At 60.1% G+C, this 25,681-nt stretch overlaps 1 protein-coding gene across 3 annotated transcripts in view; it reads right to left on the minus strand.

Annotated features, from left to right (window-relative positions):
* Window positions 1-25,681, minus strand: part of GRB10 (growth factor receptor bound protein 10) — a 156,638-nt gene that overhangs the window by 85,776 nt on the left and 45,181 nt on the right. For all 3 annotated transcript variants that reach the window (XM_025449607.3, XM_025449610.3, XM_035701512.2), the window contains one exon: window positions 17,444-17,533. In XM_025449607.3, the coding sequence (XP_025305392.1) occupies window positions 17,444-17,494 (51 nt within the window). In that variant the 5' untranslated portion in view covers window positions 17,495-17,533. Of the gene's footprint in view, window positions 1-17,443; window positions 17,534-25,681 lie in introns of those variants that run through there.

Here is a 25,681-nt window from a genome sequence, read left to right on the forward strand (position 1 = left end):
CCTCCTCGGGGACCTGAACAGACAAGGGCGCCCTGCCTCACTCGCTACACAACCCAAAGGGCACGTCGCGAGGGGACGCGAAACGTCTTCAACCAGCAAAACGTGGAAACGGAAACATCCACGCAAACGTCCACGCTCCATGGGCACCAAACCACCCATGCCGCTGCCGCCGCTGGGGGCGGCTGTGGGCCGGGGCCAGGGCCCGTCCAGGGACGCCCACCCCCGGGCTGCGGGGGGTAAAGGCTCACGTGGCTCACCCAGCGCCCCCACGGCCTTCCCCGCAGCTGCCCCAGCAAACCCCACCGTCGGGCCCAGGAGTGACAGCCTGGCGCGGGCCCCACCACCGCCCCCGGGACCCCGGCCCCGCCACACAGCAAGCCCACGCCCCGAACACCTGGATGGGAACACACTTGCGGGGCTGCGGTCGTGGGCTGCACAACCCAGGTAAGGCCGTCGAACGCGTCGGAATCGAAACCCACGGAGGGACGAGCTTCCCGCAAGAGAAGAACACGCGACTGACCGCATCTGCGGCGGGACCACGTCCGGCCCCACGCGGAAAGCACCGTCTACCATCTACGAGAAACCCCCACACGTCCACGCCCCGCTCCGCGCCCTTCGAGGCCAAAGCAGCACAGGCGTGGGCGGCCTCACACCCGCTGCGCGTGCCAGCGCCAGGCACAGGAGCACGTGTCCATCACGCAGGTGGCTGCCAGGCGCCAGGGGACATCCTCCAATGTACCTGAGGTGACGCACACCCCGCCCACGCTGGGACCCTAGGGCACCTGCACGACTCCCGCCACGACCTAAGTTTACACCATTTCCACCGCTTTCTGAGAAACCTCGGCCCCAAGCCTGTTCATCTCACACACGCTTCTCCCCAGAGGCCTCAGCAGCGTCGCGCTCTCCCTGTCCGTGGAGGCGGCATTCCCATGGCGGGTGGCTGCCGGCCCCAGGGGAGGAGCGCCGGCGCCCGGATCTCGGACACGCGCGGCGGGGGGGCAGGGAACGCAGGTTTCCCGGGCTGCGGTCACCTCAGGGCCGGGGGAGGGCGCAGCACCACGCACAGGTGAAGCACGTGAGGACGTTCCACGCTGGGATTCACGCACCTGCACTCGCCTGTGTCCCCCCCCCCCACCTCCATCTCCTTCGGCTCCTCCTCCTGTACCTGCATAACCTCCTCCTCCACCTGCATCTGCTCATCCCTCTTCCTGCACCTGCTCATCCCTCCTCCCCCTCCTGCACCTGCTCATCCCTCCTCCTCCTCTTCCCCTTCCCCTTCCTCTTCCTCCTCCTCCTCCACCAAGACTCCCACCTTCACTTCCCCCACCACCCTCTTCAGCCTAAGGACCCGGCCGAGGGTCACTCGTCAACAGCAAACCGGATGTACACGCGTGATCACATAAGGCAAGTTCCCTTAACCTCGCACCTGACTTCCCTTCAGTTTTCCCTTCTCAGAGCAAGTCCCAAGCAAAGCAGAAGCTGGCGGAGCGTCTGTGACCCGGATCCCGGGCCCCGGGCCAGCGCTCTGAGAACCGGGAAGAGGTCAGACCCCCAGGGCACGCTTCGGGAATCTGGGGACCCTGCTCTCAGCCACCAGCCGTCGATGCAGAGAACAGGACAGCTCACGGGAAAACTGAGGAGGCCAAAGGCTCACGCTCCAGGAGGACGAAGTGGCCTTCTCAGCCCTGCCCCCACTCACTGCCACAGTGGAAATACTCGGGCGAGAGCCCACGAGGGCTTCACCCCTCCTAGAACCTGGAGACCACAGCAGGATTCTCAAGTCTGCCCCACAGGACACACGGACCCCAAAGCCCGCCCACGGGCCGCGTGTCGTTGGCACAGCGCTGGCAAGAGGAGACGGGCCTGTCCTCACCGTCTCTGCTTCTCCCCGTGCTCTGCCTGGGTCCCCGACGGTCCTGCAGGACCTCAGCCCCACCCCGCCAACCCCAACCCCACCCCGATCGCCTGCAGGGCTTGTGTTCCTGCTCGCCCCGCCCCCCTGCAGCCCCCAAAGGGAAACCAGGCCTTCGCACGTGCACGGCCCTCGGCTACACCCAGGACTTCAACTCTGGACGCGCCTCCCAGGGGAACCAGCTACAAACGGCTGGTACTGAGGCCCCGGCTTTGCTGCGGGAAGGAGCCCGCAGGGACAGACGGACAGCCATCACCCCAGAGGCCTGCCGGGGGTCAGAGGTCAGACCCACAATTTCCCAAGGGGCCTGCGTCTCAGGAACCCTAACGGGGGAGGGTTCAGAAAAGGAGCCGGATGCTCCAAGTCCGTGAAACCTTAACCAACAAGAAACACGATGGCGCCCGCGCTCCCGGCGGTGAGGACGGCCCCAGGTGTCCTGCATCTCAGATTCGACCGTCCGCTCTGGCTTTCATACGAGGCTGATGGTTTTCCAAAGTCATTAACCTACTGACTGAAGTGCAACCAGCGGCCCATCTCGAAACTAAAACGATGTTGTAACTTTTATTTAAAGGAGGCCCCGTGCCCAGCATGGAGCCCAACGTGGGGCTTGAACTCACAACCCTGCAATCGGGGGAGCCCTCGGGCAGCCGTGGGCCCCGGCCGGGGAGTCGGGGTGCCAGGCATCTCACCCCGTCCTGGGGGGACCAAGGACTCCAGGCCGACGAGCACCTTCCTACTGCCTGGGTCACGCGGCGCCGCACAACTGCCCCACATGACCTAACAGACGAGCAGGTGCAGCTTGTTCAGGGCGCCGAGGGTCCCCGTGTGAGAGCGCCTGTCGGACCCCCCAGCACTCGACATGCCCTCTTCTCCTCTTTCGCCCCAACCCGCTCCCGGGGGGGCCGGACCCCTGTGGCCCCTGGACAAGACGACCAGGGAGGCGGGGCAGCTGGCCGGGCCAGCAGGCGGCGGGAGCAGCACACCAGGGACATGGGATCATCAGGCGCCAAGTCCCTCCCCCGCTGCCCCTCAGTCTGTTCTCTGGGTGAGAAAACAGAGACCGAAACATCCGCAGGCGCTAACATATCGCGAATCTGTCAGAACGGCGGGCAGGGAGCACCTGGACGGGCGTCAGGGTCTTCGCCGCCCTAGCAGCCCGGGGCAGGCGACGACACAGAAGTCTGGGCTGCTGATTAACGGGGCAGACGATCGGGGCCCTCAGGGTGGTTCCCGGGGGTCAAACCCAGCGCGGCGATGACATCGTTCTGATAAACCACGAACTTCCAAACGGAATCAGATGTGCTCTGATCCTGGCCCTGCGACCGCTGGCCAACCGGGACCCCAAGCTCTGGAAGAGGGGCAGTTCCCTGCTGTCCCCTCCCCGGCACAGACCGCATGCCCTGAGCATCCGGGGGCTCGGGGGCCCAGGCCGAAGGGCCACCGACGAGCTGAGCCCTCCCCCGGAGGCAAAGGGAATCAAGTCCCCCCGCTACACGCAGGCCTGGACTGAAAGGACGAAGCACAGACGTGAACACGAGGCCGCGTGAATTCAAAGTCCCGGGGACCTGGCCCTGGCCATAGTCCCTCGGCCTCTCAGGCCTTGAGCTCGCTGGTCGGGCCGCGGGGCCGCCCTGAGGCCTCCCGGTGGGGCGCAGAGCCTCTGCCCGCCAGCCTGCCCTCAGCGACACCACCGGCAACACCTCGGCTCAAACCCGGGCGGGAAGCACCCGGGCGGGAAGCACGTGCCCCGAGGCGGGAGGGACCCCCGGGACCGGGCCCCATTCCCGCAGGGCACCCGCACATGGCGGCGCACGGCCCTCCCCCACCGCGTGCCCCCAGGTGGCAGAACAAGGGCAGGCATCTCTTCCTCGAACTTTCTGAAAACATTTCAAAAGCTAGCAAGGGTTCTCATTTGTCCTGCGGGCCCAGGAAAAAGCCCCAGGGTTTAATCTGATGTAATCCGGGGGGCGGGGGGGCGGCTCTTCCCCACTAGCACGTCCCTCTCGGGCAGGCGGAGGCCAGGCCAGGGGTGAGCGGCGACCCGGGGCCCCGAGCTGCAGCCTGGGCCCCGACCACACCCCACCCGAGCCAGCTGTAAGGGTCTCCAGGGGGCAGGCGGGAGGGCAGGGAGGGGCAGGAAGGGGCTTCCAGAATCTGCGGGCCGCGGCTCCCAGGCCTTCCTCCCACGGGGCTGCGTGTGGGGCGAGCAGCCGGGACGAAGCGGTGGAGCCACAAGGCCCCGGGCACAGCAGCCCAGGCGGGGTCAGGAGCACCGCGGGTCCCAGCCCCGGCAGGTCACCGGGGACCCTCACTGCGCCGTGAGCCCCGGGTTCCCGCGTCGCCAGCGCGACAAACCCCGTGATTCTGCGCAGATCAACCCCCTCTCTCCTGGTTCTCCGTCCTCTGCGGAGGGAGGCCTCTGCACAGGCTCCCAGGCTGATTCTGGCCGCGGCGGAAGACGTGCTGGGCCTCACCTCGTCCGAGGACCACGGCGCCGGCGGCGTGGGGCAGCTCCGAGCCGCCCCCAGGACGGAATCTCAAGGGCGAACGGACCCTCTCGCCCTAGTAAGTGAAGTGGAGATGGTTTCCGTGTATCGGAGAGCCGGCAGCCCGGGACAGAACCCCTGGGACACAGTCGCTGCCCGGAGCACCCACGGCCTGCGACACGAACCAGGGGTCCCCTGCAAACCTGGGGGGCCTCCCGGGACACACACGTGGAGCCGGGGACACCTGCACGGGGTGCCGGGTCCACCGTCCACCGGGTGCTGGCTACTGTGCGCACGTCAGGCGACTTTGCGGGCAGGGCGAGAACCCTGGGAAAGCAGCAGGACCCCCAAGCACACGCGGCAGGCAAAGGTGCACCCCCTGCAGCCATGACGGAGAAGCTCCTGCACGAGCCGCACGGAACTGAGCTCTAGAAAGGTCTTGCCTGGGTGCTGAGGGCAAGGGAGGCCTGCTGTCAGGCCCAGCAGGCCCGGGCACAGGGAGCAAGCTGCAGAAGGACCCAACGGCCACGTCGGAAGCTCCCTGCTCCCGTAAGAAATCCCCCCATCGTTACAGCAACGCTAAAAGGCAGAGGGAAAAAACAGGGCTAAGGACACCCGGGGGGCTCAAGGATTGAGCGTCTGCCTCCAGCCCAGGGTGTGACCCCGGGGTCCTGGGATCAAGTCCCACATCGGGCTCCCTGCATGGAGCCTGCTTCTTCCTCTGCCTGTGCCTCTGCCTCTCTCGTGGATAAATAAATAAAGTCTTGAAGAACAAAAAAAACCAACCCCAGGCCTCCACCACGTCTGACCACAATCCAAATCCAGCAGGCATGAAGAGAAAGTGGGGTTTGTCGCGACACAAGGCATCAGCAGAGACACGCAGGTCACCAGGCAAACAGCAAAGATGACCCGGGAGGCGGGGACGTGAGAGCCCGTCCACATGTGCTCAGGAGGCGGAGAGTGAGCCAGCCTCCAGGACAGGCCCGGCCGGCACCCTCACTCCCCAGCTACTGGGCTCCAGCGAGGGAAGTGGATGCAGGCCTCTGGGACTCAGGGTCCCCACAGGCCACGCGGGGAACAGCACCCACGTCAAAGGGCTTGCTGGGGAGACCGCCTGTGGCGAGGTGTGCAGACCCCAGGACCCTGCACCAACCCTGGTGACGGGAACCCCACTCTGCTCCAGCTCGTGGGGGGGCAGGGGCGGCGCAGGGGCGGCGCAGAGGGGGCTCCTTCAGGGTCACGCTCACCCCTGCACACCCGGAAAGCAGGCGGGTGACAGCGCCCCACAAGTGGCAGGGCCACTGCAGCTTCAACCCCAGCAGGGCCTCACCGGCACGCAGGTCGGCTGAAGGCCCGAGCTCCCCGGCCCGCGAGCAAAGGCCTCATGCCCAGAAGACGGGCGCGTGTGTGGACGAGCGCATGCATGCGTGGGCAATACACGCACCAGGACGGACACCGTGCACACACAGATAATCCACAGATAACGCTTCGGCCAGGCCTGCCCCGCGACACGTTTCTTTACCTTGGAGCCCCCGCGCGGTCGTGATCCTTGCTCAGCATCAGCAGGTCACACCTGGGCTTCTTCATGTTCCGGGACCCACAACGGGTTTGCTGAAGCTGTCTGCTGTCACTCGGACCCCAGACCTCCTTCCCTACAGCGGGGTCCCCGGACCAGCAGGCTCCCCGGACCCACTGAGAATACTGATCCAGGGCGCTGTTAACCCTGCCCTGGCACCAACCTCGGGGGAGCCCCAAGGGGCAATACCGCGGTCCTGACAGCTGTCAGCGGACCCTGGGCCACACCGGCCCCGAAAGCAGTTGCTGGGAACCACACAGGCCCCTCCACTCCAGGAAAGCCCCAGGCGCCAGGGAGCCCCGTGAGACAGGACGCTCGGGGTACAGACTGCACGAATGTCGCAGCCCAGCAGGCCAAGTGCCAGGCTGCCACACAGACAGGCTCCTGTGACAGTGTCCACCGGCGACCGAAGCATCTGCGCAAAAGGACACTGCATGCCGACCCGAAGGCCGGCCGCCCAGCTGGCCAGGAGGGTGGGGAAGGGACAGGAGGCAATGATGAGACATGTTAATTATATCTGAAACCTGCGTGTTCTGAAATGCTGCCATCGCACTGGTCCCCAGAAATACTCCGGGGACCCCTATCCCCACTGGCCGCCCCTGCGGCAGACGCTCAGGCCAGACAGAAGGGGCGGCTCCGACGTCCTGCCCACACCCCCGCTCTCCTGCCGCACCCTGAGGACTTGGCCTCCTAAATGCACTCTGGCCACTGCGGTGTCCTAGGCTCAGGCGCCCACGGCTCGCCCTGAGGCAGACTCGGGGTTGCTCAAAAGGGGCTGTGGGTCCATGTCGCACAGCAAGCAGGGCAGGCATGATGGGGGCATCCTCACGCCACGCCCAGGGGACAGGGTCCAGCCCAGGGCCGCCGAAGTCCGCAGCGTCCGTCTGCGCTGCACCCGAGACCCCCGCCCCGGAAGTCAGACATCGAAATCCACTCCACAGCCATGTGCTCACGAAGAAGCAGGTTTTTCGGATGCACGTTAGTGCCTGGTTCCCCAGGACACCCCGTGACCCTGCTGGCAATCAGCCCAAGAAGGTGGGGAAGCTCAAACTGCTTCTCAGAGCTCCCAGCTTTTCGAACCAACGCGGAGATGTCTGTGACCGCCGACGGCCACTCACAAGCCCGTCGAGGGCCGGGACCTCCAGCAGCCTGGCACAGCCTCACTGACCCCAGGGCTCGAGACTCTGCTATCTGACCACCTCGCCGCCTAAGGACCGGAGAGGCACACCCGGTCTTCACGAGGCTCAGACCCATGCTCTTGGTGCAACAGGCCATCGGGACAAGGCGGACAGTAAGCAAGGACCTCACTGTGCCACTCTCTTGTGGAGGAGTTCAGAGGGCGGCGTGTGGAAGGATCGTGGGAAAGCGCAGGGCAGGTAAGCGGGGGAGCGAGCCGCGACCTAAGTGAGAGGAGGGAGGACCTCCCTGGAGAGGAGGAGTAAGGAGCCCGCGGGCTGCCAGGGCGCCGCTGGTGGCGGGAGGGCCCTTGGTGCAGCGGGAGCGGCCGCCCGCGCGAGGCAAGCTCGTGAGGGATGTGGACGAGGACACCAGCCCCCAGCCGGCTCCCCTGGGAAATCACCGCGCCACCTGGCTTCCTGCACTTTTATCCCACCCGCAATGTACCAACAACGGAGGCACCTGCTTTTCCGTGAGTTTATGGCCCTTTGATCGTTTACCTTCCAGTTTTTTAAAGCTCCCCTACCAAGTGTTCCCGTCCAGTCCCTTTGTCATAAATGGGCTCCCAGGTTCCAGCAACAGCTGGCGGAGCATCCACCCCCCACCCAAGCCCCGTGGGCCAGGTCGGGGGTGAAAAGCGCGCCCCACCCTCCCTCCCTCCCTCCGTCTGTCCACCTGCAGGAAGCAGAATGCCAGGCTTCCCATCCTTTCCCAAAAAGCCTCACCCACCGCACGCAGGGCGCCAGAAAGTTCAGTAAGAGGAAACCTCAGAATCACCTAAGTGTTTATTCTTTAAAGATCAATTATGGGAAAAGCTCTCTGAGGTCAAGAATGCTGCTCATTGCCAATTAATAGAGCTTCCGACACCTCCTGGGGTTTTGGGTGTCTTCCTAGTATAAAAGAAAAAAAAAGTAGTATGTTTTGTCGGGGTCCCCCTCCCACGCCTAAATATGTAGCCTGTGCTGGGGAACCGCCAGGCTGAGCCCGAGCGAGCGATGACGCGCGGCGGGGAGGCAGGGGCCCTGCGCCGGGGCGGCGAGCACAGGGGAGCAGCCCCCCCCCACCCCAGGTGAGGCACAGCCCGCGGAGGAAAAGAGAACAAGTGACAATAAGGGGCCCACGCAGGCCGCCACACGGGAATCGAGGGACAGAACCGAACCTACCCCACTCCCAACACTCAAATAGGAAATTTATTTCAAAAAGGATATTTTATTTATTTGAGAGAGAGAGAGAGCGAGAGCGAGAAAGAGCACGCACATGAGTTGGGGAGGGGAAGAGGGAGACGCAACCCCCCCTCCCCCGGATCGAGACTCGATCTCAGGACCCTGAGAGGCAGATGCATCACCCACCGAGCCCCCAGGCCCCTACACGGGAAATTCAACAAAGTTTAAAAGCTCAAGGCTCCACTACTGCAGGCGCTTTACCGAAACGGATGATTTTTAAGTTCCTGTTTCTGTCAATATGTAGCATTAAAAACAAACAAAACGCCCAAAAAAACCAAACCCCCAGTTGCGACTACCTGTTGGCCTGTTGCTGCATTTGGTGCTCGTGGACTCCGCCGCAGGGCTGGCGGGTGGGCGCCCTGTCAGGGTCCCCAGTGGGTCCCACCCTGGGTGCGGAGGGAACACACAGGTTCTGGGCGCCGGGACCCACCAGGGCAGCCCCCCGTGCGCCGTCCTTCTAGCGACAGGGGGTAGGACGGCCGCCGCTCCCTCGCCACGTCTCACACACCCAGACCCGAGGGCCTTGTGCGCGGTCGGCCCCCCTCCTGGAAGACGGGAGTGACAGGTCCCCATCCGGGACGTCGCCTGGGACTGTCAGCACGCGGCAGGCGCTCTCGGGCCTCGAGGCGCAGCGGCCGTGGCCCCCCCGGGGCACCGCCGCCGGCCACACAGCCTGAGAGGGACACCCTGGGAACCAGGACACCCACAGCTCCCTGCTTTCCAAGCCCAAACCGACCTCGCCACAGAGCCCCACAGCCCCGCCTCCACCACTGTGACAGCCTCCCCTGGGCCGGGGGCAGGGGGACCCCGGATGCTTGCGCCACACGAAGCGCAGGGGACGGGCCGTGACCTACCCGGGAGGCCTGGCCACGACCCCCGCAGAGACAGAGCGCTCCCTGAGAGCCGGGCAGCACCTGGGGGCACAGGTGCATGTGAGGCACCCAGAGGGCCCCACGGCCTCAGTGGCAGGGTGACCTGTGCACCGCGGCCACCCCAGGCAGGGCCTCCCAGGCCACGGGGCCGACTCGGACGGCAGTCAGCATCCGGCGGGCACCCAGAACGCACCCCGGACGTGCAACTGCAGGCAAGGGAAGCGTCCACGCCTCGCTGGCAGGCCCCGCGGCAGGTGACAGCGAGCAGCCTGGTGGCGGCTGGTGGCCAGGGCCGGGCTGCCCACTCTGAGCAGCCCACAGGGACCAGGGCCCGAAGCCCAGTGTCACCATCACGTGCGCCCCAGCCCACTGCCTTCCTGCCCGGCTGCCCCCCCCAGCCCCACACGCCCGCTCTCCAGCCACCGACGGGTGCAACAGCGCAGGGTGCGGCCCCGAGGTTGTGACCCGGGCTGGCAGGCAGCGTCTCCCGTCACAGGTGCCAGGCCAGCCTGACATCGCGACCCCGCAGAGGGTCCAGCACACAGCGAACACGCCTGCCCTGTGTCCTCAAGGCCACACGGGGGGACGGGGAACAATGGGGACGGACCGTGGCCGGTGGAGATGGGACGCACACGGCTCCAGGGGGCGAGGCAGTGTCGGGGCGACACCAGAGGAACCGCCTGGAGCAAAGGCGCGGACGTCGGAGCCGTCGGACAGCGCGTCCCCGCGGACCAGGAGGGCGCGGGGCGAGAGGGGCTGCAGGCTCCCTGCCGGGTGGCTCCGGGTCAGCCGGGGTGACGGGCCCCTGCACCGCGGCTTCTGTTTCCACGGCCACCTCTGCCTGCCTGTCCAACCCGCAGTGTCCCCGGGGGCTCGTCCGCAACCCCTGACTGCGCCTTGTGGGCAACGAGCCGTCGGGACCCCTTCTCCAGATCCCCCTTGCCCCTCGCAGCGCAGGAGCTGCCGGGCCGCCCGCCCCCGGGAGGATCCTATGCACTCACCCCAAGCACCAGGCCCAGGAGACCGGCTCAAACCACAGCAGCCCCCCCACAACCCTGGGGGAAGCTCGCGTGAACAGGAGCCACGCGCGGCAGGGAAGCCCCGGGGAGGCTGGCACCACGTGCAGCCTGCACTAGGCCCGTCGGACGGACGTGTATGGCTTCGGCTTCCTCTTTGGAAAGGGACCCAGGTGACAGGGAAGCGATGACCCCTCAGGAGCAATGGCCTCAGGCGTCATCTGCGGACCGCGGGAGGGGGGCCGGCCCATGAGGACGCGTGGCCGCTCCACAAGGCTGACGCCCAGAAGGTGCCTTCTTGCTCCGTGGCTGCGCGCTCGCCCCACGACGGCCACCGCCAGGAGGACCCCAGTCCCTGCCTCGCCGCCCCAGGAGCCACACGAGATGCTGCGACAGGGTCCGCTCGCATCTTAGAAACAAATGCACCACAGCCTCCTCGGCCACCTCCTCCTGCCAGAGACTCGGGCATCAGGGGCCAGCAGGTGGGCTGGGGTCCCAGGGGTCCCCGCGTCCCCTTACCCCGGCCCCGTGGCTCCCATTTCACTAAAGTGAAGCTCAAGCATCAGACGAAAACCAGGTCGGCCTGTCCCCTCACTGTGTGGCCCCGCGACAGGTGCCTGTGGGGCAGTCAGGACCGACCACTGCTCAAGGTCGAGCCTCTGGAGGCGGGAGGGGGGTCCCGCTGGGGAGTCCAGAGCGAAGCCCCCGACGTGGAGCCCCGAGCCTCAGGCCGCAGGCATGAGATGCAGACAGTGGGCCGCTGACACCCGATGGCGGAGGCAGGACCCGGGGCGGGCTCGGTGCCCCCGCAGGTTCACCGCTGGACATCCCTGGGCAAGCGTCCCGCGTCCAAGGCCCACACGGTAGCCTGTGCAAACCAGGCATGTGGCCCGGGCCTCCCGAGGGGGCTGGGCCAGCACCACGCAACCCAACCGGGGGAGGCTGCGTCTGCCGGCACCACGGGACCAGCCCGCCTGGCATGGCCGCTGTGCGTAAGACACGGCAGGCGGGAAGCAGTACGACAATGAAAATGCACAGCCACGTGTCCGGCACTGAGTCCACACTCACGCGGCTGTATGGTCTCTACACGCGTCGCCCCGAGTTCTCCACGGCCCGTGGGCGGGCGAGGACGCGGCCCCCTCGGGGAGGCCCGTCTGCGGGACCCGCTCCCCACAGGGAAGCCCACCTTGGGCTCCAACGGCTGGAGGGACCCTCACGTCCTGAAAGAGCAGGACGGCCCCCCTGGCCCCGGACCCCCAGCTCCCACCCGACCAGACCCGCCTGAAGGGTGGACGACTCCTCCAAGACAGAAAGACACAACAAACGCGGCTACTTGGTCTCTGAGTGATTCTAGAATTATTTTCTCCGGCAGACGTCAAGCCCACGCCTGCAAGGACGCCGTCGAGCCGATGCCGCGCTGGCGGGGAAGAGGACGCACGGGCCAAAAGGAGCCCGTCCCTTTTCTCTAATCAAAAGTCAAATATACGCTTAACGTTTTTTTAGCGTGTATTTACTGACTTAGAGCATCTCCGTGCTCAGACCCCGCCTGGTTGGACGTCCTCGCGCACCAGCATCTTCCCACCAGCCCACGCCTCACAGGAAGGCGGGCGGGCTCCTGTCATCACGTTGGCCCTCCATCTCAGGGCTTCGGGATCAAAATAAAAATGATGATAAATGCAGAATTGGAGGACGCCAAGGAAACGTTGCATCGCAGGCGCCAGAGAACTGAAGCGAGGTCACCCCGCAGTCCCCTCCCGCCTCCGTCTCAGGGCCCATGCGCAGCGACAAACGCCAGGGACGGAACGAGGCGGGGCTTCCTCCTGGGGGCCGGGGAGCCTGCAAAGTGGACGAGAGCCTGGCGGCCGCACCGCCTGACTAACCCCAAGACGGCAGCGCACTGCGTAGGGGGTTTCCCCATGACCCGCCACCCACCACCGCCCGGAGTCGTGAGCTTGGGGCTGCAGGAGCCCACATGGTGTGCCAGGGAGGGTGCAGGGTCCGCGGGCCCCCAGCTGCCGTGGCACCTGTCTGTCCCGCCGCGGCTGGGAGGCGAAGCAGGTGGGTCTCTGGGGTCCCTGCATCCCGCCACGGTCCACCTGTCACTCGTGAGGCAGCCACGCGACTCCCTGCGCGCAAGGAAGAGCGTCTGCAGCGGATTCCGCCTACACTGACGGTGCGGCCGCGCCGCCTACCAGCACCAGCCACTGCGCGGGCACCGGCCCACCGGACCGGGCAGGGGCGGCTCACCAGGGCAGGACGCGGACGGGCTTCGCAAACCAAACGCCATCTGTTTTTACGTGAACACGCTGCAGTGATTTCAAACAGTCGAGAAGACTGGGACCTCACATGCGCATGGTCCCCTAACCCTGCTTCCAGAGGCAACGTCCTCGCTCCAGGACATCGGGGAGCAGCACCCATCGGCCCACAACAGTGACGGGTCCCATCATGAGGCTCTTCTAGAGCTGCGCGCCCTACGGCGCCGCCGCCCCAAGGCGACGTTGTACACCCGCCAGGCAGACACGGACGCGAGCTCACGGTACGCTGCAGCGAGTCCAAATCGGCTCCTCTGCCTCACGAAGCCCCTGTCAAGGTCTCCCCATTGTTAGGAGACTCAGAATGCACCCTGGGCGCGCTCTGCAAAGGCGCTTCCAGGTAGACGTCCTAGCGGCCCGGGTGCTCTCGGCATGCGAGGGCCGGGACGGAGGACCTGTGTGTCCTTCCCCTCGAGGGGCAGAGTCACGGGGAGCAGGAGTCTCCAGCCACAAACCTCTGGAGGGAAAGGGAGCCCGGTGGACACGTCCTGCTGCCAAGACACGGCTGCGCAAGGCTAAAAGCGAAGAAGCTACAGGATCCCTCTCTGGCTAAAAACACAGACGGTGGTGATGGGCTCTGGGAACGGAAGTCATTTCTAGGGACCGATCCCACATGAAGACTCTGGGGGGGGGGTATTGTCCTCACCCAGGTCCTGCAGACGCTGCCAGAAGATGCAGGAATCCGGCTGCGCCCACACATCTGCAGACGCCGCGAACACCTCCCTCGGCCAGCGAAGGCCCAACCTCGGGCTCTGGGCCACGACCCCGCCCTGAGCCACGGGTCGGACGAGTCGGGGACGCAAGGAGGCCCGCTCTGGCCTCGCCCCGCCGCCCGCAGCGCTCGCTGGAACAGCGCGTCCAACTGCGAAGGGCGGAGGGCAGCCGCGGAGTCCAAAGCAGCCAGCGCAGGTGTGAGCAGAGCAGCGGCTATGTTCCCAGCGATGCTCCGGGCTGTGCTCCCGGCAGTGTTCCAGGTGGTGCTCCCGGCTGTGCTCTGGACCGTGCTCCTGGCCGTGATACGGGCTGTGATACGGGCTGTGATACCGGCAGTGCTCCTGGCAGTGCTCCTGGCTGTGATACCGGCAGTGCTCCCAACTATGCTCCCAGCTGTGCTCCCGGTCGTGCTCCCGGCTATGATCCCGGCTGTGCTCCTGGCCGTGCTCCCAGAAAACTTCATTTACAAAAGCAGGCAGGGGGCCAGCCAGCACCGGAGCTGGGAGGGAAGGTTCCAGGCCTGGGGAAATTGGGGCTGAAATGCAGCGGAGCGACAGCAGGGGCGCTGGACAGAAGGCAGAAACCGCTCTCAGAAGGCCGCCCGGCGGCAGGTAAGCAGGCGTCGGGCGGCTGGGATCACACGGACCGCTCCTCAGACGTCTGATGTCCAGCACGAGCATCCGTGCTTTGGACTCAGAACTCAAGAACCAAAACTATAAAGGTAAAGTTCGATTCTCGCGTGAATACTTGGAAATTCGACAGTAGGCCTGACAAGCTGCGGCACGTTCACATCCGAGCGTCCGGCCGCCGAAGCATCAGTCCACGCTCCACTCCCACGTTTTAACCTGAAGCCATCACGCCTCCTGCTTTGTGTATTTTTCTTAAGGGTAACAAACGCGGCTTTTGTTTATAGTAAGTAAATAAAATGGGCCTCGTAACAGGGGCGTAGTCCCTTCCTCGGAGCCCTGGAGGCTGCGTGCAGTGGGAATGAAGGACTCTTTGGGTTTGAGCGAGCACATGCAGGATGCAGGGTGGCCTGGTAACGGAGCGACTGTGCCCTGAACACGTGGAGGCGGGGTCTGCTGTGACGTGAGAAATGAGAATACTTCTCAAGTCTTGAGCTTTTGAGGTTTTATAATTGCAGCCGAGGGATGCCCGGGTGGCCCAGCGGTTAGCGCCGCATTCAGCCCAGGGCGTGACCTCAGGGTCCCAGGATTGAGTCCTGCGTTGGGCTCCTTACATGGAGCCTGCTTCTCCCTCTGCCTGTCTCTCTGCCTCTCTCTCTGTGTGTCTCTCATGAATAAATAAATAAAATCTTTAAAAAATAAATAAACAAAAATAAAATTGCAGACGATGGGCAGACGGTGGTCTCTATTTCTAACCGCCCCCATTTCCTCATTGAGCAAAGTCTCACCTCCGGCCCCGCCCCCCCAGACCAGGCTTCTACTCCTCCTCCGTCCTCCATGGAGAGTGTCCTGCCCAGTCCTGCCCCGGGCACTTCCTCCAGGGAGGCCACCCTGACCTCCTCTCCCTCCCTCCTGCCTCATCATCTTATTTGCCAGCTGTCCCACGTCTGCCTCCCCCCACCGGGACTCACGAGCCCCAGGAATCAGGTTGCCTTGTGCAAGGCTGTCCCCCCGGCCCCGATGCCTCGTCCGGCACAGTCGAGCACCGAAGGATGAGAGGGAACTATCCGAGACACGGCCAGGCCCGGGCCGGGTGACTTCCGTGCGGGTGCTCCAATCCCCCCGTAACCTGGACACCATTCACCCTTTTTTACCAGCAGGGAAACTGAGCTTTGGGGGTGTTACGTGACTGCCCCCCGTCCCCATCAAGGCCGCAGAACTAGGGCATCATATTTGAAAGGAAAAACCTGCGTCTTAGAAGTGTGGCTGTCTGTCCCCTGTTCCACCAGCCCCGGGGCCCGTCCCGCCCACGTGCTGGCTCTGTCCCTACAGCGGAAAGCACAGTAATTTAATGCACATGCTAATTTGGGTGCTTCTGTGTCCATAAAAAAACTCTACATCTCAGCAACTCGGTGACCGAGCCCTGTAAGGCACCCAAGCCCCAGCTCCGGGGGGGGGAGCGGCTAGGATCAGAAAACCATTCGTACGCTGAAGATCAGAAGAAACTCTTCTCTATAAAGACTTGGGAGATTTCTCTAATTGCTGTAATTGCAGATTGCTCAAGACTGGGACTCACTGTAAATCATCCCATTTTCTGAGAAATTCTGGAACTGTCATCTGATTTTCCAGGAACGGCGGATGCGAGCTGCCAAGTCTGGCTGCTGGGTTTTTACAGGAGGAAGACTGTGCCATCAAAGGCCACCAAATGGCGTGACCGAGCATTTCCTCCGGGGGGGACGGCGTGGGGCTGGGCTGCCCACCCCGCACTCGCCCACCGCTCCCTGGCTCCTGCAGCGCGGCCTTGGGCCACTGAGTCAGCAAAGACACACGGCCAGCCCGTCTGTGCGGGGAGGCAATCGTCCCTCCGTGTCTGTTCCCTGTCCGTCTGCCCGGCAGGAAACTGAAGACGGGGCGGGGGGGTGGCGAGGAGCGGGCGGTGGCAAAAGGGCCTGCGCGTGTGCCATCAAGCCTGCCCTCCATCAGGCCTCTCCACTCTGCAGCCCGCGGGACAGGACTGTGCTCACTGACTTCCAGGCTGACCACCCTTCCCCCCCAGCTGTGGTTTCCCTCGTCGCGCCCTGGTCCCCTCCCTCTGGGAGTGACGGTGTGAAGTGCAAGGCAGCAGGTCAGGAGCTGCGCACAGGCTGGACCCAGACAACGGGCCGCAGCTAAGTGGCCACCAGGGAGCGGGACCCACGCCCCGTGGATGCAGCCCAGAGCTTGGCTCAACAGGGTGAGGCCCCTTTCCGAACCGGGACGCGAGCACCGGAAGGCAGGGGGCCTGACGCGGAGCTCGCCCGCTGAACGACGCTGCCGCCAGCACCCGTGGCAGCTCTGCGAGGGCAGCGGCACTCTTCTCGGGCTTGTGACCGACGGCGGCCTTCTCTCCAACTCAGTGGTGGCACCGAATGGCATCCCTAGCTTTCAGCCTCTCTAAAGGCTCACGTTCCCTCCGTGCCCAAAACCACTAAAAAGGAATCTCAGCACCGTGATGCGCAAGCAAACGCTCATCACTATCGCCGAGGGTGGACTTGACAGGTTCAGGGCGGGGAAAACAAGTGCAGACATCGGCAAACGTCAGAGCGAGGGGAGGGCACGCGGAAGGACCTCAAACCTGGGAGCTCTGCTGGAGAGAGAGGCCGAGAGAGCGACCGTGAGTACTGGGAGACCTGGAGGGGTTGATAAAGATGGACAAGCCTGGGGCCCCCGGGGGGCTCGGTCGGTGAAGCGTCTGCCTTCCGCTCGGGTCCTGGGATCGAGTCCCAGGGACGGGGTGTGTGCGTCCCTGCTCAGGGGGACGTCTGCTTCTCCCTCTGCCCTCTGTTCACGTGCCTGCTTTCTCTCTCTCTCTCATTCTCTCCCTCTAAGAAATAAAATCTTAAAAAAAAAAAAAAAAGACGGACCAGGCCTGGCTGTGCATTCCTTCAGGGACACCCCTCCAGATTGAAAAGTAAAAGTTCAAACACAAACGTGGTTGAGAAGATGAGAAGCGTCCCAGGGAAACCCACCCAGCAGCCCACGGAGAGGAGCTCGAGACCCCGGAGGAGCGGGTCTGAGCTCGTCCTGCACAAACACCCCCCCCCCCATTATCTGAGGGAGGACTGCGTGTCTGAAAGGCAAGCCACGCCTAAGCCAAGAGACCTCCCTGTCCCCACTCCTCTCCCCGGGTGCTGTGTCTGCACGGACACTCTCCAAGCTACCGCTGCAACGTGCCACCCGCAGCTTTGGGGCCCAGCAGGCAACAGCCCCAGAGCCTGCTCCTTCCCGACGCCGCCTCCCGTGCCTCCGAGGCAACACCGCACAGCGACGATGACAACAACCGTCTCAAAGATGCCACAGACAAAGAGAGGACATGCGATGAGGCCTCCCAAGCAAAGCAAACCGTGGGAGACACGCGGGGACCCTGCGGGCCGTGCCAACAGCCCCAGCGCACACCCTCCCATGGGGACCCGCCGGTCACGAGCTACGCCTGCGCGCGGGCCCTCGGCCACCACCACGTGCTGGCGGCAGCCGTCCACGCTCACGCCTACCTGGTAGTACGGGTGGTGCAAGAAGGAATCTGGGCAGCCAGCCAAAGCCATGGGTTCCTTCTTCGAGCTACATTTACCGCTCCTCAGCACCTGCAACAAAGACAGACCGTCAGAGCCAGACCAGAGGACGAGTTCGCTGCTCACCACTTGACTGCAAGCGACCCGTCCCAGCGGGCAGCCCCTGGACAGGGCTCAGGCCGTGGGGCACCCGGTCAGGACGTCTGCTCACGGGGCCCAGCCTTCCCTCTGACACAAGCACAGGCTCCAGAGCCCCGGGGGGGTGTCCGTGTGGTCCCGGGCCTGTGGGGCTGTCACAGACGCCAGGGGGACGCTGGCCACGGCTCTGACCACTCGCTCGTCCCCTCAGGGGCTCCCAGGGACCTGGGCTCCTGCCCTCGTTACAACGTTAACACCCCCGAAGACTTTACCTTCCTTGGGCGAACATGGTTTCAGCCCTATTGCAACTAGGCCCCGAGGAGGCGCTGGGTCCCTGGGCCACAGTCAAGATCCAGCGCCGTCACGGGCATCCAACCGCCCCCATCAGCTGCTCCCCGAAGGTCCCGTGGCAACCACCTCTGAGAGCAACAGCCCCAGAAACCGACTTCTGAACCCGTGAAGGCTAACAGCGGCTTCATCAGAAAGCCCAGCAGTTCCTGCAGCGAGCTCCTAGCAGGCAGGAGCGAGGCCCCGTCTTCCCTCCTGCGATCTACTGGGGGGCCACCCGCACGCCCGACGCACCCAGAGCAGGCAATGAGCGTCCCGGCGGGGTGTGACAAAGGCCCCCTCCCTTCTGCTGCAGAGGACAGGGGCTGGGGCGACGGGCGACCAGCAGGTCGGCCTGGACCCGGGCTGGGTCCCCGCTGCCTCTGAACACACATAAAGAGCTCTGCCCAACTTCCATGAAGGGAGCTCCTCCGAGACACATGCTTCCTCTACTCTGCGAGCAAGCAGAGAGCAGTGTGGACCCAGGGACAGTGGCCGCGTCTTCTCTGCAAACCGTCAGACGCGCAAACATCTCAGGAACGGCAGCAACTAACACTCCCCAGCGTCATCAATCCCAGAGGCGCAGGCCCTGGACCCTCGGCTCCTCTCTGGCCCAGCCCCCCTGAATGAGTCATCATTTCTGGCCACGAGAGGCCTTCCCGAACTTCTGTACTTGCCGCTGTCTTTCCAGCTCCACCACCAGCCGACTTACTACACCCTGTAGGACTGAGCTCAGGGATCACCTCCTCCAGGAAGCCCCCTCAGGCTGCCTCTCGCCCATCACCACCGCTCCAAGATGGCCCAGTCAGTGGCCCCTCTGGGCTCCCGGGCCCCACGCTGGACTTACAGCCATCTCTCCACCTGCTACCCAGAACCGTAAATGCCCCTTCCTGGTCTCGCTCCCCCCATGTGACCTGTGCGTCCACTGTGCCCCAGCGCCCACACCAAGTGTGGCCGGGCCCCCGCTTCGCTCTCGGCATCTGAATCCAAGCAACGCAGGTTTCACAACAGGGGGCCCTGGTGGTCACCAGTGTTGCCCCATTAGAGTGGGAAGAAAACGACACAAGTCCAGGACGGCCACCCCACCATGTCCGGGGCCGCTGCCAGCAGGACCACCCCCCCCCCCCAAAAACCCCGGCCCGGCGGAGGCCCGGGTACAGGCGGGCACCCCGGTGCTCCAGGACACAGGCTCTCCTCCGAGGCCGCCTTCCAGAGGATCGACGCAGCGATCGATACCTGGAACCCCTACAACGAGGGAGCAAGGACGTCCTGCTCCTCCGCTTGGGGCCGAGAAGGGCTCAGCTCCCCAACGGCCCTTTACTATGGGAAAAACTAGAATTCAGCAAGGGGCTCGCTTCTCTTAATGAAATTAAGAAGGAGAACGGAAGAAACACTACAGGACACGATACACCGGAGGCTGGGAGCAGTGAGGCCGGAATGAAGTCGGCAAAAACTCAATCCCTGGGAGCCCAATCCCAGAAATCCCGACAACAGCCCCCAGAGAGACCGGGCCAACACGGCAGTGGAACGGCAGCCTCCAGGTCAGCACAGAACTCGGGCTGCGGAGGGCACCCAGCCGCGGGGGGAACCCCACCTGCCCTACCTGAGCCCGACGCCTCGCTCCCTCTCTCCTGCGGCAGAGGCTCTCCACCCCGACAGTCTGTTTCTAGAATCCCAAAACCACGACTCACAGGAGCTTCCCAGGGGAGACTTATAATCCGACGGGAGACAGAGTGAGGATATTCATTGCATCGATCAAAACGGCAAAGCAATCAATGTAAGGCCCGTTTATGGGGTGAAATGGGTTCCCCCAAATTCCGAGGTTGAAGCCCTAATACTCAGAATGCTCACTGTGGCTGAATTTGGAGGTGGGGGGTCTTTAAAGAGGGGATTAGATTCAAATGAGACGTTAGCGTGGGCCCTGATCTGGTGTAAGGAGAGATCCGGACACAGACACGCAGACAGACGGCCATGGGGAGACACGGGGAGGAGAGAGGCCTCGGGAGGAGCCAGCCCTGCCCACACCTCGAGCGCGGACTTTGGCCTCCGGAGCCATGAGAAAATCAATGTATCTACGCCAAGCAGTCGGTACTATTTTGTTATGGTGGCGCTAGAAAACTAATTCCGACCCAAGATACTGAAACACTACTAACCCGTCATTTCAGCTAAAAGGGACAGACGCGGCCTCATTCTGTAACACTTACTACCAGCCCACCTAGAGGTGGTCCTAGCAGTCCTCTGTGGGGCACCAAGGTCGGTTAAGCACCAGACTCTTGGTTTCGGCTCAGGTCCTGATCCCAGGGTGGTGGGATCGAGCCCCAGGTCCCGCTCTGTGTTGAGCATGGAGTCTGCTTAAGAGCCTCTCCCTCTCCCTCTCCCTCTCCCCACCCCCACTATGCACCCACTCCCGTACTCACTCTCTCTCCCTAACATAAATAAATAAATCGCGAATAGATAAATAAATAAATAAAAGTACTCTGTAGAAGTAGGTAAGTGATTAAGAAGCGATCTGCAGTCACGGGACTTGAGTAGAGGTGATCACCCTCTGTAACAGGCATGGGCCTCGTACAATCTGTTGAAGGCCTAAGAGCAAAGACTGAGGTTTCCCAGAGAAGGGACCAGGCCTCAAGGCTGTAGCAGGCTCCAGCCTGAGTCTGTGGATTGCCCGCCTGCACCACGGACTTCATTCAGACTTGTCAGCCCCTACAATCGCATGAGCTAATTCCTTAAAATAAATCTCTATACATACAATATGTGTTGGGTTTCTCTGAAGGACCCTGACATATACACCCCAATCAGCCGTGACCAGCTCCCAGGACCCCACCGTGATGCCTGCTGTAGGACCCTCTGTGCCCGCATGGGTATGAGGACGCTGCGTGGACAACCTGCCAGCCCCCAGCCTTTCTCCAAACACAGCTTCCACTCGTCAGACTGCAGCCTCACTTTCCAGGGATGCTGGTTTTCTCCCCGTCACCCACATCCCCGTAGGCTTGTGTTAACATCCTGCTGGCTCCCCCTTCCTGCTGCAGAGAACGGGCCCTCCTGGCCACGTAAGGACCCTCTTCGCACCCATACTAAAGGCTGCCCTGCTGCCCGTGCCTCCTGCTACTATCTCCCACACTCCTCCCGGCTCACTCTGTGTGCGCTGCTTGCCCTGCCTTGCATGTCTCCGGAACCCTTGGATGTGTTCAACATGTGGAAACATGTTACTTTCCCCCAAAGCTTCACATTTAATGGGTGCTGGAGTGCCAAAAGTATCACATAAACATGCCAACTTTATTACCTAAATATGACCTTTGAAAGTATTTTCCAAGTGAGATTGCTTCTCAGCCAGGAAAATACACATCCCATAAGCCCTGTTGAGTAGGTCCCGCTGGGACAAGAAAACTATAGTTAGATACGGTAAAAAAAAAAAAAAAAAAAATCAGAGTAACTCTGGCCTCCAGTGGAATGTATCAAACCCATGGGATGCCTGGGTAGCTCAGTGGTTGAGCGCCTGACTTCGGCCCAGGGCGTGATCCTGGGGTCCTGGGATCGAGTCCTGAGTCAGGCTTCCTGCAGGGAGCCTGCTTCTCCCTCTGCCTGTGTCTCTGCCTCTCCCTCTGTGCCTCTCATGAATAAATAAATAATATCTTAAAAAATAAATTAAAAAAATAAAGTATCAAACCCAAAGCTAACATTGTATTTAATGGTGAAAGATACAAAGACCAGAAACAAGGCACTGGATGCCAGCTTTTGTCTCTTCTACTCCACAGTGCATTGGAAGTTCTAGCTAGAGCAATAGAACAAGAAAACGAAATTAAAAGGCACCCAAATCGGAAAGCAACTAATACGATCTCTGTCCACAGATGACATGATCTTACCCACGGAAGATCCTAGAGACTCCAAAGACACGCACACAGTCTAAAGCTAACAAATAAATGCATTAAAGTTGCGGGATGTAAGATCGGTAACCTAAAATCAGTTGTGCTTCTACACTCTAACAACAAAAAATCTGAAAACGAAAAAAAAATCTGAAAAGGAGATTAAGAAGACTGTTCAAGAATCACAATTAGGAATAAATTGGAGACAAAAGACTTGTGCGCTAATACAGATGGTGCTGTAAGAATATAAAGAAGATATAAGGAAGAAAAGCACCCTGTGTTCAGGGCTTGGCATATTTAATACTGTTCAGATGATGATAATACCCAAAGCAACCTACAGATTCAATGCAATCCCTCATAAACTCCCATTGGTCAATAAAAGCTTTCTAAAATTTACATAGACTCTCACAGGACTCCAAATAACTTTAAAAAAAAAAAGTCTTGAAAAAGAACAAAATTGGAGGACTCACATTGCCCAACTGTAAAACTTACTATAAAACTTAAGGACAGCCATACAGACTAGTGGACTAGAACACAGAGCACATACATAGACCTCATATATAATGATGGGCTGATTTTCAACAAAGGTGCCAGGACCATTCAATGGGGGAAAGGACAGTCTTTTCAATACATGGTTTTGGGAAAATTGGACAGCCACATGCAAAACAATGAGGTTGAACTTTTGACTCATACTATCAATAAACACGAATTCAAATGAATCAAAGACCTAAATATAAGAATTAAAAGTATAAAACTCTTAGAAGAAAACCCAGGGGAAAGTTTTCATGATGCTGGACCTGAAAATGACTTCCACGATAGGATACCAAAGGCACGGGCAACGACGAAAGACAAACTGGACTTCATCAAAATTAAAAACATTTGTGCAAAGGATACAATCGAGGGAGTGAAAAAAACCCACAGAGGAGGACAAAAGAGTTATGAATCATTTATTTGATAAGGGATTAATATCCAGAATACATAAAGAACACCTGCAACTCAACAATAAGAAAACAGACCACCAACTTCAAAAATGGCCAAAGGACTTGACTAGACACTTCTCCAAGGAAGACATGAAAATGACCAATAAACACAAGAAAAGATGCCCCACATCGCTAGTCATTACACGCACACCGAACCACCATAGGATGCCACACAAAATCAAGTGTTGGTGCAGATGGGGAGAAACTGAAACCCTTCTATATGGCTGGTGAGAATGTAAAATGGTGCAGTGTCTGTGGCAAATGGTAATAACTCTTCAAAAAATCAAATAGAGAATTAACATAAGTTCCAGAAATGGTATTTCTAGGCATATACCCTAAAAGAGGTGAAAGCAAGGACTCACATACACCCATGCGCAGTGGCATGCGTACGATAACCAGACTATAAATAACCCAAGTGTCCATCAACAAATGAACAGGTAAGCAGAGTACAGACCTCCATGCCATGGACTATTATGCAGCCTTAAAAAGGAACATCGTTTTGATCCATGCTGCAACACAGGGGACTTTATGCCAAGCGAAGCCAGTCAGTCGTCAAGGCACAAATACTGTAGGATCTCACTTACACGAGGCGCCCAGTATAGAAACAAAAGGCAGAAGATAGCAGGGGCTACGTGGGTACAGAGTTTCTGCTTGGGATGAGGAAAAAGTTCTGGAAATAAGACAGCCTTGACGGTCACACAATCTTGTGAATGTACTGACGTCCACAGAATTGCACACTTACAAAAGGCTAAAACAGTAAATTTTAGGTTTCATGTATTTTTCCCCATTTCTTAAATATCAGAAGGATGGCTATTCAATGAGCTTCCTTTAACAGACTCAACAACTTTCGCTAAATATTTTTAAAGATTTTATTTATTCACTTAGAGAGAGAGAGAGACAGAGAGCGTGCAGGAAGAGGGGCAAAGGGAGAGAGAGGATCCCATGCAGACTCTGCACTGAGCATGGAACCCAACGCAGGGCTTGATCCCACGACCCTGATCATGACCTGGGCCCAAATCAACAGTCAGATGCTCAACTTGACAGGGCCACCCAGGCACCACCACCCCACCCCCACCAAATTGTTTTTTAATACAACCATGAGATCCAGCAGAATTTCTTAGGATGCTCAAACTTGAAGATGGGTAAAGCAATGATCGCAAATTCACTTTTGTACAAAAAAAAAAAAAAATTTTTAACCACCACGTTTCCCGATCACTTACTCTGCCCCTTGGAACCTGCTGATGGCTTGTCCATTTTGGTTTCTCTTGATCAGCAATGCTCTCTCTCAGTTATGTGACTCTGCAGAACCCAAACATCCGGCTGATGGAATGGAGCCCCCGCCACAAGCCCCCCGTAAAACCCACCTTCCTGTCCATATCTGACAGAGTAAGAGCCCTTGTCATTATCTGCTCTCGTGGAAACTCAACCTGATCCTGAGCAAAAACGAACCTCACTTCTAAGTGTCCTACAAGAGGACAGGTTTGAGGACATCCCGTGCCACTTTCCAAAGAGTTCCATATTTAAAATCAGCGGATGAAATCACATCGAAATGATGTGCTCCATACACTGAAGACAAGCCCACAGGCAGCGAGATGTTTATACCTACCACAATAAAAGGGTGTTCTCATTAACAGCTGCAAAATGACTAAGAAACTGTACCAATAACCACTGTCCTTTTCCTTCCTTCAATTAAAAGGGTTCCTGACAGGGCCATCTCCCTGTGCTGCATTCAGGTGTCTTTTTGATTACAAATTTTCTCCATTGCCAGATGACATTATAAGGAATATATTGGAGTTTGTCCTCCTTTTTTATTTTTTTAATTTTTTTTAAAGATTTTATTTATTTATTCATGAGAGATGCAGAGAGAGGGGCACAGACACAGGCAGAGGGAGAAAAGCAGGCTCCATGCAGGGAGCCCGACGTGGGACTCGATCCCGGATCCCCAGAATCACGCCCTGGGGGTGCTAAAAAAAAAAAAGCTTTTATTTATTTTTAGAAAGTGAGGGACGGGAGTAAGTAAGGATAGAGGTGGAGAGAGAGAGTGAAGCAGAATGCCCAGTGAGCGCGGAGCCCAGTGCAGGGCTGGATCCCATGACCCCGAGATCGTGACCTGAGCTGAAACTAAGAGTCTGTCGCTCAATGGGCTGAGCCACCCAGGGACCCCTGAGTCTGTTCCTTCTAATAAATTCTGAACTTGTAATAAGAATTTAAATAATCTTCACCATGAAGTGCGAACCACCTTCCTTATTAGACTATAGTTCAGAAAACCAGTCCGATCAAAGCCAAAAGTTTGCTGATGATTCAAGAGCCAATGTATTTCTCAACAACGTCAATATTTACACTTCTGGTCCAGCAGCTGAACTTCAACAACGTTGTGTTCTTTTTTGTTGCATGTTTGTTTTTCCATTTTAAGGGCAACTTCTACCCAATTAAAACGATACGACTCTTAAAATTTTAAAACACTGCAGCAAATAATGCTTTTCCTGAGACTCCAAAGACCGGCACACACAGGCCTCTCTTCACGTCACAACCAACTGCAAAGCACGTCTGTGGCAGGCTTCAGCTGCCCTCCCATCGGGATGCCTCTGCACACTGGAAACCTCGACCACGACGCCGACAGGCGCGCTGAAGGACCCTTGCATCTCAGGACACAGCCGGCACCTCACGCCTGGCCGTGTTGCCAGCGTTCACGCTTCCTCTTCTGTGCCGTTTTCCTTACTAAACACGCGTGACCTGCTAACTTGATGCCCGGCACGACGACGATGGGAGGCCACCCACGATCTGAAAACAGGGCCGGGCTCAGGTTTGGACTTACAGCCCCTAAGTGCACTGGCTTCCTCCGCACGCCCGCCCGCCAGGATGGAGACTGCGCCCACGGCCCTGCCCCCTCTGCCCCTGCCTCTCCCCACCCG

The sequence above is a fragment of the Canis lupus genome, chromosome 18 (assembly GCF_003254725.2).
Source record: "Canis lupus dingo isolate Sandy chromosome 18, ASM325472v2, whole genome shotgun sequence".
NCBI lineage: Eukaryota > Metazoa > Chordata > Mammalia > Carnivora > Canidae > Canis > Canis lupus.